A 17114-nucleotide genomic window follows, 5' to 3' on the forward strand; every position below is an offset into this window, starting at 1 on the left:
TTTTTTTTTTTTTTTTTTTTTAAACCCTCTGTTATATAATCTGTAACTTTACTTCCTGTCTTTTCCAGCTTTGGCCCAAGGACAAGCTGTTGCAACATTTTAATCCGAGTGCATTAAAGGGGTGGTTTGTAATTATTTTAAAGTCAAGACGGAATGCCATCGCTAAGAAAGCTCTTAATTCTTAACAAAGAATTTGTTAAGAATTAAGAGCTTTCTTAGCGATTGCATTCCGTCGCCCCCCCCCCATTTCTGTTAAAACCACACTTGCCTCATGAGTGGTCTTGGGGCAGAGATCACTTCTGGGCCAGAAAAGAACAACCCGAATTGAAGCGCAACATCGTGAATTAGCAGAGTTCAAGGTAACTTTGAAAGGACGTGATTATTAAAGACGAAGAGACACTTTTACAAATCGCCTTGAACTGTAAGTGGGAAAACTTACAAACTGCACCTTTAAGTGTATTCAGCTGAGCAGTGCATGTATTCCTACAGCATGCTCATGACTTCAGTGATATGGATTACCATGGGAACGGAACCGGGTCTTGTATATGCATGCACGGTCATTCTTCTGTGGTGTTTTATTTATTTATTAGATTTTACTCTCCCCCTGTGTCTTCGGCCCGTCATTCTCCGTATTTTCAGCTTGCCAAATGTTCCTTTGGCTAGCATTACTGAATAATAATAATAATAATAATACACACCTTATGAGTTATATACTAGTTTGTGTGTGTTTTCAGGTATGCGTCGTATGCCTCTAACCCCGTGGGAGAACAACGTAATCAGTCGCTTACAGACACCAACGCACTCGTACCTGGCTCGAAGTCGTAGTGCTGTATCTCTGTCTGGAGATGCAGGTAAAGCAGCCCCCCCCCCCCCCCCCCCCCCCCCCCCCCCCCACACACACAAAATATCTACCTTTTCTTGCTTGACTGTATTGTAATGTGTTAAAGCAATAATTTGTTGGAAACAAAGTTTTATTGCTTTCCCCAGTGAAGACCTTTTAGGATTTATTTGTCATGGGTGGGGGAGAGGGAGAGGTGGATGTTGGAGAATTGAGCTCTATTTGGCCGACTTTGCCTTTTCTCTCTGAAACAAAATGGCTCTTTCAGGGTTTTTCTTTCTCATTAAACACTGTTACCAGGGTTACTGTCAGCTTGCTTTTACATAAACTTTGTGTGTGTGTTGCTTCATTTAAATCTTGTCTACAAAGGATGCATGTGGGAGTAAACATTAGATTCTTATGCTACTTTTATTCCTTTTGTTGTCTTTGGGATGTGTGTCTCTCTCTCCTTCTCTTTTGCTCTCTCTCTCTCGCGCACTCTCTCTCTCTCTCTCTCTCTCTCTCTCTCTCTCTCTCTCTCGTCTAGCCTAATCTTTAACTAACAGCTGGGGCAAAAAGCTGCTAACAAGCAGAACACGATCATCACTGAGCTTTACTGCAGTAGGACCAGGCGTTCTAGGCCACACCCACTTTTCCGAACCCAATACTTTTAGCTCCTCCCCTCAGGGATGATCGTAGTCGCTGCGTGATCTTTTATTGGTTTGTAGATGCTGACGTGCACTTTCTGTCTTTTCCTCCCTCTCTCTTTTTCACTCACATTTACTCTCACCCCCTCCGCTCACCCCTCACCTCCCTGTGTAATAAACTCATGCTCCACACGGCCTGCTCGGGCTACTTAACCTTTGACCCCGGTTCAGTGACCCCCGTTTGTCCTCGCTCAGCCTCCTGTCACCATGCGAGCTCACTGTCCTTCAAGGCCCCACAGTCACGCAGCGGCGAGCGACCAATCCGAGCCGGCCTCAGCCTCGAGCGAGCGGTCAGGGCCGGGCCGGAGGCCAACCCATGCAGGAAGGCATCCCATCATATGCTGGTAAGAAGACACACAACAGGGCTGTCTGAAAGACGTGAAAGAAATAAAATCAAATATTTTGATCGGATCTGATGTTGCACATACTTACTTGGATAAAATCTGATATAAATAAAGTAAAATGATGAAAAATGAAAGGTTTTTTTTTTTTTTTAGGTCCCATAAATTATATATGAAATTAAATCCTCATGAATTTATTTATTTATTTATTTATTTGGGCTACGATAAAGCACCTTTCACATTTATGATACCAACACACCACATTATTGTGGTATTATAATAATTTTAGATTCATTGAAATGCAAATAAAATGTATTGCATGTAGTTTTTTTCATTTTTAAAGGAAATTGGACGTCTTTGTTGTGTACGAGTGCTTGGATTAGAGTTTAAGCTCCACAGGAAGTACACCCAGTTTTGGATTATTCTTGTTGGAGCTGATGGCTCTACACGCGCGTGCGTGCGTGCACGCGCGCACACACACACACACACACACACACACACACACACACACACACACACACACACACACACACACAGACAGAGAGAGAGAGCCTTTGGGTGTGTGCAGTTTGCCAGAGGCTTATGGTATTAAGGACTTATGTCTGAGACCCAGAGCCACTGACCTGCACTGGACTGATTCAGTCTGTTACACAGGCATCAGTGCCCAGCCAAATCATACTTAAAAAAAAAAATTATAAAAAAATAAACTACACAAAACATCACGTAACTCCTGTTACGTACACCATGTTATCACGAGGAACTGGATCAGAACCTGAATAGCACTGAACTGTATTTCTGTCCAGTCATCCATTATGAAATGTTGTAATTGTTAGAAACACCAGCCGGAGGTTAGAAACTTTGTCGGCTGAGAATGGAAGAGATTGTACTGAGAAAATGTCTACATAACTGCTACGTCATATATTTGTACATCTTTTTTCCTCGACAGTGCCATCTGCTGGACACGAGCATCGATAGGGTGAAGGTTTAATTGAAAAGATGAAATTACATTACAGAATGTAATGCGCCCAAATCCAGATATCAAATTTTCGATTCCTCCCACTTACATGAGCGCTTCATATTGCTCATCTGCTCATCGTTATTAACACACATTAGTCATTATTATCGCTGATCATTTTGGAGTTATGTATCAAAGCTACTGAAGCCGTCAGTGTAAGAATAATGGCTGAGAGAGAACTAGTCGTTGCTGTGGGATTAAATTCCTGCTCGTTAATACTGTGAACCAATAACGATTTGCACAACACTTTACATGCCTTCAATATTCTTCATTTCTTAAGATTTCTGTTTACCTACCTGTTTGTTTGTTTGTCTGTTTGTTTTGCTTGGCATGGTTAGATTGATAGGAAGGATAAGGACTACGTGCGCAAGTCCTGGAGTAATCTGTCCTGTCCTCCTCCAACTCTGAGCCTCCCCACCACCAAGAGAGCGCCCTCTCCTGGCGGCCAGCGTGCTAAACTCAGCCAGCAGTCATCTGCCAGGTACGGACAGTGGACCTTGTTTATCAATCTATTTAGGAAAGTTTTGTGTGGAAATGTTTCCGTCGTATTCGGACGTGTGCGCTCACAGCATTTACGCTACATTTAGTGATGCCCACGAAATTCCATAAAAGGCAAAAAGCTGAAAATGACGACTAAACCGTGAAAGAGCGTTTCCTTAAACACACCGAGTGCAGAATCTTCCAGTCACGCACCTTAGTGCATCGGTTCGCTTCCACCTTTTGTAGGGTGCCATTACTTTTGCACGGAATAATCCGTAAATGAAATAGTGTAACTCGTGACAGCTATACGCGTCGGGGTTTGTTTCTATTTATAGCCAGTAAGTTTACACAATCTTCTTTATTCCCTCTCGACTGTTCCTCACCGTGCGACTTTAGGAGTTCCACGAAACCATCTCCGAAGTCTCCCATGTCCAAAAGATCCAGGTCTCCTCCTCCGCCATCTTCCCTGCCCTTTTCTCCTAGCAACCCTTCCCTGTTGCCTGGTAACCTGCGACCCAGCCGGGTGACGCCAGAGAGCCCGAGAGCGAGTCCTCTGGAGGATGAGAAGGACCGAAAGAAGAACGAGGAGGTCAAGAGAGAAGAGACGCGGCGCAGCAGGGAAGAGGACGAGGAGGAAGAACAAGAGAAGAGGGAGAAACGCGGAAGTCCTGCTAAAGCAGCAGCTGAAATCTCCACACGTAAAGAGTCCAATGGTTAGAGTGATTGCTACTGTTTTATACATACATACACACACACACACACGCACGCACGTGAGCACTGTGTAGTTCGTTCTAAATTTCAGACTCCTATTTCAGGTGTAGAGAGGGTGTCGAGTCCTCCAGCGGGCAGACCCAGTACAGGAACCACAGACCCAGAGGAGGCGTCTCGACTGCTAGCTGAGAAACGACGGCAGGCCAGAGAACAGAGGGAGAAAGAGGAGGAGGAGAAGAAGCAGCAGGAGGAGGCCGAGAGGTTCGTATCCACTGATTATAGAACTGAATTACATAACAAATAAAGGACACTCCAGGAGTTTTCAAGGGGTGTGTGCGTGTGTGTGTGTTGACGGACAGACGACACAGAGAGGAGATGGCACAGAGGATAGCTGAGGAGAGAGCGAAACGAGAAGAGGAGGCCCAGCGTCTGGCTGAAGAGAAAAAACGCAAGGAGGAAGAAGAGAGACAATTAGAAGAGGAGAGACTGCAGAGAGAGAAAGAGGAAGAAGCAGAACGCCTGCAGAGACAGGTCAAACACACACACACGTATACACACGCAGTATACACGCCTACACATATGTGCGCGCACACGTACACGTGCATACACACAGGTGCATACACACGCAGCATACACACACGCAGCATACACACACGCAGTATACGCACACGCATATACACACACACACGCGTACATATATGCGCACGCAGACTCGCGCACACATTTATAATAAAAAATGACCACACAGGTGAATGCATCATACACACATACTGCACACACACACACATACAACTCTAATACAAGTGTGTGTGTGTAAAGAAAGAGGAAGAGGAGGCTCGTCAGCGTGAGGAAGCAGAGCGTTTGCGTCAGGAGAGAGAGAAACACTTCCAGAAAGAGGAGGCTGAGAGACTCGAGAGGAAAAAGGTACAGGGTTTTTTTTTCTTTCCCCCTTCATTTTATTGTTTGGAGTTTAAATGTGTTCATCAGAGACTTAAACACACTCTTTACTTCCGTAGCGTCTCGAGGAGATCATGAAACGCACACGCCGTTCAGATCAGGTACTGAAACACACACACTTGTATTGGTAAAAGATTTGTTGCTCATGCCTCTTGTACAGCGTGATGTTTGAATGATGTGTGTGATGTGTTTATTAGAAAAGCCCCGGTCAGAGGAACGGAGATGTGAGTCAGCAGTCTCAGGACACGGGTAAGAGCCATTTCACACGTGTACTGCTTTAACCAGATTTATCTTTTATTCAGAAAAGGATTACGAAGCACTGGGAAAAGGGCAGGAAGGTTGGGAGAAGAGGCAGTTTGGTGAAGAGTCACCAGCAGGTCACAGAGCTCTGCAGCAGTTAACCTGCAGTGATGTGTGAAAGGGGTGCTTTCATATCTTATTACTTCCTGTTTCCTGCTACACACAAGATGGACAGTTAATTGGCTAAGAACCTCCTTAATAATAAAAAATAAATAAACAACCATGCTTTCATTATGATCTTTTTATCCCTATCTCTCTCTCTCTGTCTGTCTCTCTGTGTCTCTTTCTTTCTTTCTTTCTTTCTTTCTTTCTAGCTCTCACTGTGTACCTCTGTGTATGGGTCTCTCTCTCTCTCTCTCTCTCTCTCTCTCTCTCTCTCTCTCTCTCTCTCTCTCTCTCTCTCTCTCATGCAAAATCAGAAACTGTTTTAATGGAATGAATTTTAGTTCATAACTGTTGCCAAAGCACCTCTCTCACCTGACTGTCTCTCTTCTCTCTCCTTTCTCTCTGACTATCTGTCTCTCCCTCTTCTCACTCTCTCTAACTGTCTGTCTCTCTGGCTGTCTGCCTATCTCGCTTCTCTGTCTCGCACGGTCTCTCTCTCTCTCTCTCTCTCTCTCTCTCTCTCTCTCTCTCTCTCTCTCTCTCTCTGACTATATGTCTCTCCCCTCTCTCTCTCTCTCTCTCTCTCTCTCTCTCTCTGACTATATGTCTCTCCCCTCTCTCTCTCTCTCTCTCTCTCTCTCTGACTATATGTCTCTCCTCTCTCTCTCTCTCTCTCTCTCTCTCTCTCTCTCTCTCTCTCTCTCTCTCTCTCTCTCTCTCTCTGACTATATGTCTCTCCTCTCTCTCTCTCTCTCTCTCTCTCTCTCTCTCTCTGACTATATGTCTCTCCTCTCTCTCTGTCTTTCTCTCTCTCTCTCTCTCCGACTGTCAATTCAATTCACCAAGCTTTATTGGCATTCCAGTATACATGTACAGTATTGCTAAAGCAATACAGAAAAGAGATTAACTGTTATTAATAAAAATATTAGTTATAGCACAGTGTCCATATAGAAACATGGAGATGAGAGAATAGAAATGAAGCATTAATACAAATGTTACCAATCATTGAGGTAAAAGTATTAATTATTATTATGAATTATACTGTACATACAGCAGTTGCACAGTGTTCTGTTATTAATTTACACAAAAATGTTTAGGTTCTTGTTCTTTTATCTCCATGTTTAACAATTCTACGTATATTTTGCTGACAACCTGCTGAACTTTCGCCTCTCTCTCTCACACACACACAGAAAACGTGGTCTCTGGGATCCCCTCAATCACTGTATCGGCTCCACAAATCCCTGACTCCACACAGCGCAGTGACAGCAACGGCCACACACTGCCCCCTGCTGGACACGAGTAAGTACTGTATCTACAGCTCTACTGCACGCGTCAGCTCCGTAGGGTTAGAAAGCTAGCTCAGGGATGCCCCCCCCCCCCCCCCCCCCCCCCCCCCAGCCATCATGGCATCATATTTGCATCTCTGTACCGCCCTCATGGGGTTATAACATGTCACTACAGGTTTCCTTAAAACCAGCACCATTTCGGACCCAGTGTCGTGCGTCTTCTTTGATTATAGATGTAATTAACATTGTGAAATATACACGCTGTGTGTTAGAGCTGTTGTATGTTCTTATCAGCATTAGCACCGAAGCCCAGCTTCAAGAAAACGGCGTCGTCATGGAGACCCCGGCCTTTGAGGAAGTGATCGAGGTGCCCATGGTGAGCAAACTGTCCCGTCAGGAGGGCGACGGAGAGGAAGAGGACGAGAGGAGGAAGACGCCGCAGCTGGCTTTCAGCGAGAACGGAAGCACACATGACCTTAGCACATGGGACCAAAGCCAAGTCCGGGACCACGCAGGTGAGATGACCTGCTGGCCTTCATCATCCTCCAAATTCTCCAAGGAGTTTAATGCTTTTTGCAGAATGACAAACTATCGGGTTTAAAAATAATAATAATTAAATGTCAAAACCAAGATTTATTGTGAGAGTTACAAACTTTCAGTTTTTTGTTTTTTTCCCTCAATGTTTTTTTTACAATTAGTTTTTTGATTAATTGCATTCTGTCTTCACAGGTGATGTCTGAAACCCTCAGAGAGCATGATGGGAAACAAAGTGTGACTGCTACCCGCTCGGTTTCTTCTCCCTTTACATGTTATCCACTTAGACACTTGGTTATCTGAGGAGAAAGTAACTGTAACACACTTCTCAAGTTGTGGACAGTCATCCTTGTGCTTCCTGTAATGCAGCTCGTACCTACCGATTCCCCACGCCCCACCCCTCTAACACTAAAGTGGCATGTTCCAGGAACATCGAGGCTCGGTCGATTAAACGTGCTGTTCGCGTGTATGTGGGAAGATCTTTGGATTTGAAATCAGCTGTAAAGTCTGATCTAATACTTGAAGTTTTTAGGTTTTTTTTGGTTCGTTTGTTTGTGTTGAGGTCAAATTCAGTGACGTGCTAACCGTAGCAAGGGTGCCGGATGACCCGATGTCCTTTTGAAATGTTCCGAAACATTCTGGGACTCGTTTTCTGTGCAGAGTAAACCAGGCATGTCGTGTAACACTGAACACATCGTGACTTTTACAAGAATGAAGAAATAGTATTTTCCTACTTGTTTATAAAGCTTTAATATACATTTGCTTCATCGTGACCGTGTTGCACTGGGGATGAGTCGTCTTAATGGAGATGCACCGAAATTTGAAGTGAAAATTCTTGGCCAAAATAAGGCCCCTTTTTGCACTTTTTGCCCCCTTAACACTTTTCCTGAAAGAGTTCAAAATGCAGAGAAACTTGTTTCATTAATACTCTAATGTACAGTATTTCCGTGTTATGTCCTCTGATCAGATGTTTGGAGTAAGATCCTGTTGAAAGCACAAACGTCATTATTATTAATAATAATAATAATAATAATAATATATTTGGCAGTAGGGTGTACGGTGGCTTAATAGTTAGCATGTTTTGCCTCACCCCTCCAGGGTTTGGGGTTCGACTCCCGCCTCCGCCCTGCGTGCGTGGAGTTTGCATGTTCACCCCGTGCTTCACGGGGTTCCTCTGGGTATTCCTGCTTCCTCCCTCAGTCCAAAGACGTACGTTGTAGGCTGATTGCCATCTCTAAATTGTCCGTGTGTGTGATTGAGCCCTGCGATGGGTTGGCACCACGTTCCCTGATGTAGGCTCCAGGCTCCCCGTGACCCTGTGTTGGATAAGCGGTATGGGAACATAGATGGATGATGGATGTTTGGCAAATGCTCCAATAAAACCAGATAAAAACATGTTTTGATTGATTTAGTGACTTTTCTGTAAGGAGATGTTTGTTTAGCTTCAGAGCTAAAGCTGTATCTTTTTACTTTTTTTTCATTCCTTAATAGATGGGGGAAAAAAATAATATATATGTCCGCAAATCACTGCGGTAGAATAAGAATTAAAACACTTCAGGACGTTGTTTTTTCGGTTGGTTGTAGTTTACAGCCAAGAATTTATTTCCGTGCATTGCTACCTCTGACCCGAGTGAAAGCTCACTCCAAAGATCTCACGTGTGACACGCTGTCTAATCTACCGTCTAACGCAGCAGGTTTATGAGCTCCGGATATTAATCGGCCACGAGGACCGGACAGCGCGCACTGAAGAAGGCAGGGTTTCTCTGCTGCGTACCGACACAATCATTACATTTAATAGTAAATAAAACGATAAGCGAAGACAATAAAATGAAGAACCTTAAATGAAGAGAAACGCTGCTATGTGTAACGTCCCTATGCCTTATCAAATCAGGACACGCGTGTTTGGGGATTTAAGGGCTGATTATCAACCTCCACACCACATTTAGAATTCATCTCGGTTTGCTCAGTGTGCATAACTGCTGTTTATTTAAAAACTGCTGGATTGAGGATCTGCTCCAGATTCGCTTTAGCTCTGTCAGCAAATCCTGACGCTGATGTAACGCAATGCTAAAAGCGCCGAGCTCAGCTACTGTATAACGTGTTCAATGGAAGCGATGTAAATCTTTAAAGATTTGTGTACAGTAAATGCAGATACGGCTATGTCATACAAAGACCGAATTCATGTTAGAAACAAGACGAGCACGACGACTGATCTGATATAAAACTGCAACCTGGCATCTGTACCAGCTAGAACAGAGAACTCCTCAAATCCCAGTCCCGTAAATAACGCTTACTTTTAGTTTGGTGGAGATTCTAGAATCAAGCACATTCATACTTTTTGTCATCTTCTGTTTCATCATCTCTTTACAAATTCCTCATTCTCATCCCCCTCCTCCCCCAAGCAATCACATCTGTATAGCATGTAAAAAAAAATATTATTAAAATCAATAAATAATTTTGTTTGAACAACAAAGCCCCACACGTCTGCTTTATTTATGTAATTGTGTTTCTATAGTCAGGCAACACAATACTTGAATAATCACAATACTCCTCCACATGTTCTGTTACATCTCAGTGACTTTTCCCCTTTCTTTGAGTTTATGTATTAATTTTACAAAATGTAAAAATAAATCACGAGATGATTCATACTTGAGCAAGGAAGGAAAAAAGGGAAATAAAACTCATTAATACTGAAGCGAATTAAACCCTTAAATGCAACACGGTGTAACTGTTTATTATTAAACCCACAAAGTCATTATTACTTTCATTTCTGCAGTTCGAGCATTGTTTTGTCGAGTGGGAGAAGTTATTGAATTTCTCACTCGGTCAGTAACAGAAAGAATACCTTGCTGATCAATCCTGTATCGTTTTAATCAACTCCCTGTCGTTTATATAATCGCAACACATTCTTTCTTTGTTGGAAACTGCACGGTCTCTGCCTCTCTGCTGCCATCTTGTTACTCCTAACTACACTAGGACACCTCTCCAGCACTCACTCTTAAAATGATTTACCCCGGTCTTAATGACCTAGTCTTAATGCTTAAGAATAAGTGGGATTCAGTAAGGCTCCTAAGTCTAGGAATGAGACTAAAATTACGTCATTCTGAGAATTTTGACACACTTGGGACTTTTTAATAGTTGACACAAAGTAAGATTATAAGGAAATATTTGATTGATGTGTACGTTATTACAGTTAGAGAAATGTTGACCGTGTGTAGCACACAATCCTTATATTTAAAAGCATTTCACTTTGGAATAAACCACCGTACAGCCAATGACGAGAAGGGTGTGTTATTGTGTTGTGTTCATATTATATGTGTATATTGAATAGAACAGAATATCTGTATTACAATTGCACAAGTATAACGATGTCATTAGAATTGGTGTTGGAGAGACTTGAGACTGCATGTATCTTCTAAATGTATATTTTGTCATTGTTTTGGAGTACACTAGCTTAGAGGCAAACATATTCATACTAAAAGCCACAAAACATTACTTTTGATTTCATGGGGACTTTTCATGAAAAGTAGTGACGACAATGGAGAACAAAGGGCATCGTGAGGAAGGAATAGAAACAGTTACATGGGGGGAAAAAAAGTTATATTATTTTAGCAAAGTTTACAGCAGTTTAAAAAAAACAAAAACGATTTAAACCATAACTATGAAATGCATCTCATGGTTTCACTTTAATTTGTCATGTCATGCATTATATTTGTACATCTGGCTGTTCTGATTGTTTTATTCCAAAATGCCACACACTTTCATTTCTCTAACTCTAAAAACATACAGGCTCGGGTTAACAGTGTGGAGTGCACTAGAGTGAGCACTGTCGTATCTAAAATGATCAGGTTGCTGAATTTTCTCTAGTTAGTCAAACAATAATCTTCAACTTACTGATCAAATGAAGCCACAGACAAGATTGATGAGAGAAGCAAAAATCCAGTTTATTGTTCAAAAAACATGAGATCCACTCAGTGAGACGTCCCAAAGTGATCCGAATGTAAGCACAGACTCAGTGCCCTATTTATACAGTCTTATCTTTAGGTTATGCCCAATTATCTCTTTCTTTTGTAATCCCAATAAGCTGTAATAATGTCTCCTCTGATTTCCCTTAAATCCTAGTTTTCCCAATTTGAAATACCATTAGAACCAACTTTTTCTCGTTCTGGAATCCCTTTAAAAATCATTTTCAGCCATTGGATATCCCCTTATCTGTTTTTCTTTTGGATGTTTGGAAATTTTTTCCAAGACCCTTACTGCCATTCCCACTTTTCCCGTAACCGAGCTGTGTGCATGTCATCGCCCCGTTGTCCTGAACAATTTGGATATTTTCATCACTTTTTCATTATGGGTAAGATATATTTTTTATTATTGCTTAATGTTGCACATATTTCTTCTCTAATTCTAAGTCTGTTTATAGAATCCCATGCAACACATCGTGTTAAATAACCTTATTTCCATCATAAATGGCCTGTATGAGGACTTCACGCCAAACCATTGCATATACATATATTTATTTCACTGTTGCTGGAAATTATTGTACGAACCATGTTTGCAACAAGCATTCACAGGAAATGTTAACAGGAAATGGTGTGCTGTCTTGAGCCCAGTTACTTGAAACCTTACACCACAGAAAAATTGAGCATCAGCATGGGCTTTATGAAACGCAGTGTGAAAAGAGGAAGGCAAAACTGAACTCTACAGGTAGTTGGTACAAATACAAGGAAAGGAACTTTTCAGTTACTGAAGTGATTCATTAGACTTCAGACAGTAAACCAGGTCGTAATATCAGGAAAGGAAAATGGGTAAGAATTCCTATTTCAACTAGATTATTTTTTCACCATTAACAGCACTGATAATGAACAGACTCGAATGATTCTTCGTCTCTGATTCAGTACTGATCACGTCTACTACCATTTCCTTATTACAGAATATCCTTACTGACATTATAAAATATAACTACTTTCAGTTTGTTGCATACAAACAACAAAGCCTCTAATTTTAAGTATTGTTCTTTATAATTGAATTGTCTAATCTGATTGGTTAGATGATGTTCATTAACTTTCTAAGACAGTAATTCTGGCTGTAATTCAACTTCCAGGTTTATATTCATGCGTTCGTTAGAAAACCTGGTGATAAACAGATTTTCTTTTTAATAAAAAGTGTGTTTTTACATAACAAAAATGTAGAAGTGTTAATATGATGACATTTCCTGTTTAAAAGGTTATTTTCCTGTCATGGATGGAGTCTCCAGGGTCAGTGCTTTGTAACAGTTAGTTTTGTGTCGTGGGAAAGTTTTCAGGGCAGAGGACTTTGTTTTCAGATTTCTTGCTAACATTGACATGCTGGGATTCTTTTGTCTTATCAACTTCAAGAAAGTGCAAGAAAGAGGGACTTTGTGAGGGACTGGCTGTTTATAGCTGCTATAACGTACGTGTTAATAAGAACATGTTTTGGGAATGAACATTAAATGCAACTAAAATTTGAACCTGTGATGAAACGGAGAGAGACCGATGTGGGTGGCGCTGATAATCAAAATGAGAAATGGCAAAAAAGTGTCAATTTAACCAACGTGCTTCATTGTTTACAGGTACTCTATACAAAAAAATTAAAAGATCTTCAGTTATTTAAGTTACTGATTCATTTTATTTAAAAATGGGTAGGAATTCTTTTTTTAATCTAATAATGAACATATGAAAAATTGTGGATGATTTTGTTAGTCAAAGAGAAAATTCATTTCCTGTTGTAAATGTAAACCTCCTTAAAGATTTACCAGTAATGTGTTTTTTTTGGGGGGTTTTTTTGGCTATAAGTAGATAATTTTTTTTATAAATGTAAACATGGGCGACGTGTCTTTCAGTGGAATTGGAATGAAAAAACGCACTTCTCTCTATTCGTTTTCTTTCAATGTTTAGATGCAATACATGCCAAAAACCTAAGCGCATTTCAGTTCATAAAAGCCTCTAGTGTTCTACATATGTATAGTAATAAATATATATAGTAGTAAATGTTAAAATGACAATGATTTTGTCTGAGGGTGTGACTACTGAGAGAGCTGGACGTGAGAAAATCTCATGGTTTTAACAATAAAGAAACAGGATGGAGATAATGTTTTATTTATTTATTTATTCCTTGTTTTGCTTTCCAGAAAACATCACACTGAGGAAGATCCCAAATGGAGATGAGTATTCTGATTATATGCAATATTATACATATTTTTATGAAGAACAGAACCGCAACTCATTCATGGATATTTCAGTGCTACCAGCAACAATAATCCTCTGCATTGTGATCATCCTCAGTCTCATTGGTAACACCCTGGTTGTTGTGATCAGTGTATTCTATATGAGATTACGGTCAGTGACCTGCATCTTCATACTCAACTTGGCTCTATCAGACCTGCTGTTCACTGTCGGACTGCCGTTCTGGGTTTGTGGCTACATCTGGGGTTGGACTTTCAGAGAGGCAACATGCAAAGTTATCCACTTCGTTTTCTCAGCTGGATTTTACAGCAGCATGGTGTTCCTGGTGCTGATGAGCATTCAGCGCTACATGGCCGTAGTGCACCCTCTCTCACGCTGGAAGAAAGGACGTTGCTTCACATGCATTGTTGTATGTGCGTGGGTGGTGAGCATTTTGGCAGCGTTGCCAGACACGGTGCACACTGTAGCATATCCTGAATCAGGAGGCTGTATGTACAGCAGCGTTACTGCACTGGTTGCTATTCAGTATGAATACATTATTGTTTTTGTGTGCGCTTTTTTGGTCATGGCTTTTTGCTACATCAGGATTCTGCAAACCATCTTCAAGTCACTAACAAACCGGAGACACAGAACTACTGGACTCGCCTTCTTTCTGGTAGCTACATTCTTTATTTGTTGGGCTCCTTATAACATAATGAATTTTCTGATGACCTTAACTGAACTACAGAACTTGAAATATATCTACGCCTTCTACATCTGCACACTTCTGGCTTCCACCCAATGCTGCCTCTATCCAGTGATCTATGGGTTATTTGGTCTAAAATTTCGTAAGTCAGCATGGGAGATTTTTCAAAGGCGAGCTACTTTAAACTCTGAACAAATAGGAATTGGAGAACGTCAGTCTGACAGTTGTGTCTAATATAAATCCTGATTATTTGTGACCTGTATCTTCTCACTCTGGAGTCTTGAGTTCAGAGATTAACGTCTATAAATATAAGGTTTCATCATTTTTTCTAACTGAAATAACATGTCAATAAAACATTTCTGTAAAAATCTTTGCTTTGTTTCAATAAAGATCAAATGTAATCCTCAGAATGAGATTCGTACATACAGTAGGAAAGATGCTGTACAACCAAAACGTGTCCAGTGTTATTTGTCTCTGATTCATATTCACCAGTGACCACGTTTACTTAATCACAGAATAACCTTACTGACATTACAGAATAAAACTTTTCTCTGTTTGCTGTGTATAAAACCCTTAAATCTAGTTCAGTATTAAAAGTTCTAAACGTTACATTTTAATGGAGTGAGTGTGGCTAACTTTCAGAGCACCTCCTACTCCACACTTAGCTGAGCAACCGAGATCTAAGGCAAACGTTTTTTTTCTAAGATCTCACATCACATCACACCGACCTCGCTTTGATTTGTGGTCCTTGGATTTTGGATTTTGCCTCTGAATGACTCTGCTGATCACCTGACATTCTGCCTGTTCCTGTTTGTGTTTCCTTCACGTTTTGGATTTGTCTACCAGTTTTAACAAACTTTCAACCTGCAATTGCACCTGTCTCTGACTCCGCCGCACGACAAACAGGAAGACAAAGGGGAACTCCAATACCGATCTGACAAAAAAGTGTCTAACCAACGTGCTTCATTAATTGCAGGTGCTCTATACAAAAAAAGGAAAGAATATTCAGTTATTTAAGTTATTGTTTCATTTTATTTGAGTCAGTGAGCCAGATCATAACTCAGGATAGGAAAATGGGTAAGAATTCTTTTTTCAACTTTAAATCTAAATAATAAACATATGCAAAATTGTGTTCTTTATTTGTTGGGCTCCTTTTACCATAATGAGTTTTCTGGAGACCTTAACAACAGACCTGGTTTCCTAGTCAGGACTTGAAATATATCTACGCCATCTACATCTGCAAACTTCTGTCTCTCATCCAGTGCTGCATCAATCCAATGATTTATGGTTTATTTGGTTTAATATTCCGTAAGACGGTGCTAGAGATTTTTCGAAGGCGAGCTACTTCCAATTCAGGCTAAATGGAAAGTGGAGAAAGTCATTCTGACAGTTATGTCAGTTTAAATAATCAACTCCCCTGATTTATTACAACCTGGAACTTCTTGTTGTGAAGACTTGACTTCAGAGATACTAAAACTTCTAGTAAGAAAATCCTAGCAGGCACCAATAAGAAACCATCAAAGTGAATATTTTGCTGTATCTACTACTTAATAATACATAAGCAGCTCCGTTAATTAATGCATTTTTTTAAGACCTCAGAGACCACAGTCCTGGCTTCTTGCCTCTTACCGCACCATTCTAACAGTTAACGGTTAATCGTGTGGGCGTGGCTACATTCCAGAGCACTCCCCGCTCCAAACTCAGTTGACCAATAGGGATTTAAGGCGAACGTCATGTTCTTGATTTTGCAGTTGTCATGTCATGCTTTCTGATCCTCTAGTCATATTGCTGTACCCATATAACACACCAGTCTCATAGACTACACTCACAATTAAGAGTTTCTCTTTAAAACCTGGACACTGATGTGTTATCGGCCTGTGCTGCAAATTCACAATGCAAACTCAGTGCATGATTAAAAATGTATATATTCACATTATAACAAAAATGTTGCTGTTTTCTGATGTGAAAACGATTCTTGTTAAAATGGTTTGTAATTGGTTGCAACTGGGTCAGGACAAATATCCTAAAGCATACCTCCAAATTTATAACAAAAAGGCTTAAAGACGACAAAGCGAAAAGTATCGCAGTGGCCACAGTCTTAGACTTTTACTCTAAACTGCTTTAAGACTCTTTATGAATACAACCCCATTATAATATTGCACAATACATGCCTCTTTAGAAAGAAAGCACAACACAAACAATTTCCATGTGATGCAAGTAAGGGTTTAAAGCCTGAGGATTAATACATATTCTTTTTGTTCTTCTTTATATCTTTTTTTTCACTGTCAAGTAAAATAGGAAATTACTGAGATGTAACATAACATAGTAGATGTAGATGAGTATTGTCATTATTATGTGTGCTGTCTCACTATAGAAATAAAGAGTAATTAAAAAAAAAAAAGAAAGAAAATAAAGCAGACTTGTGGGTTTTTTTGTTCAAACAAAATTATTTATTGATTTTAATGTATATTTTTTACATGCTATACAGATGTGATTGCTTGGGAGGGGGATGAGAATGAGGGATTTGTAAAGAGATGAAGAAACAGAAGGCCGGTTAATGATGATAAAACATGTGAATGTTTGTATGCAACAAACTGACGGTTTACAAAAACAATTCTAGCTGAAATAAGAATTCTTTACCTAATTTCCTTTCATGAATTATGACCTGGATTACTGATGGAAATCTAATGAATCACTTCAATAACTGAAAAGCTATTTAAAAGTTCCTTTCCTGTATTTGTACCGAGTATCTGTAGGATGATCAGAGCGTCGGAGTTCCCCTTTGTCTTCCACTTTTCACACTCTGATTCATAAATCTGCATTTACAATGAAAATCAAAAGGTTGAACTACAGACACAAGCTGTAAACATGTCTTAACCAATGGAAACGCCCCCCAACCCCCCCCCCCCTCCCCCAGAACCCATACAAACCATTTCCTGTTATCATTTCCTGTGTAGGCTGCAATTATGAAAC

At 40.5% G+C, this 17114-nt stretch overlaps 2 protein-coding genes across 6 annotated transcripts in view; both read left to right on the forward strand.

Annotated features, from left to right (window-relative positions):
- Window positions 1–8648, forward strand: part of map7b (microtubule-associated protein 7b) — a 29602-nt gene extending 20954 nt beyond the window's left edge. For 3 of the 5 annotated variants that reach the window (XM_053686282.1, XM_053686280.1, XM_053686283.1), the window contains 12 exons: window positions 735–851; window positions 1696–1868; window positions 3219–3361; window positions 3757–4073; window positions 4176–4332; window positions 4431–4602; window positions 4891–4995; window positions 5088–5129; window positions 5226–5277; window positions 6624–6732; window positions 7014–7234; window positions 7449–8648. In XM_053686282.1, the coding sequence (XP_053542257.1) occupies window positions 735–851; window positions 1696–1868; window positions 3219–3361; window positions 3757–4073; window positions 4176–4332; window positions 4431–4602; window positions 4891–4995; window positions 5088–5129; window positions 5226–5277; window positions 6624–6732; window positions 7014–7234; window positions 7449–7459 (1619 nt within the window). In that variant the 3' untranslated portion in view covers window positions 7460–8648. The remainder of the gene's footprint in view (window positions 1–734; window positions 852–1695; window positions 1869–3218; window positions 3362–3756; window positions 4074–4175; window positions 4333–4430; window positions 4603–4890; window positions 4996–5087; window positions 5130–5225; window positions 5278–6623; window positions 6733–7013; window positions 7235–7448) is intronic. The other 2 variants (XM_053686281.1, XM_053686284.1) reach the window with 1 other exon arrangement.
- Window positions 8649–11819: 3171 nt separating this feature from the next.
- On the forward strand, window positions 11820–14542 carry LOC108275521 (chemokine XC receptor 1). The gene is made up of 2 exons (XM_017486387.3): window positions 11820–12058; window positions 13402–14542. The coding sequence occupies exons 1-2, from the start codon at window positions 12055–12057 to the stop codon at window positions 14373–14375; spliced, it is 978 nt and encodes a 325-aa protein (XP_017341876.1). The 5' UTR covers window positions 11820–12054; the 3' UTR covers window positions 14376–14542.
- The last annotated feature ends 2572 nt before the right edge of the window (window positions 14543–17114 follow it).

This window comes from Ictalurus punctatus, chromosome 15 (assembly GCF_001660625.3).
Source record: "Ictalurus punctatus breed USDA103 chromosome 15, Coco_2.0, whole genome shotgun sequence".
Lineage (NCBI taxonomy): Eukaryota > Metazoa > Chordata > Actinopteri > Siluriformes > Ictaluridae > Ictalurus > Ictalurus punctatus.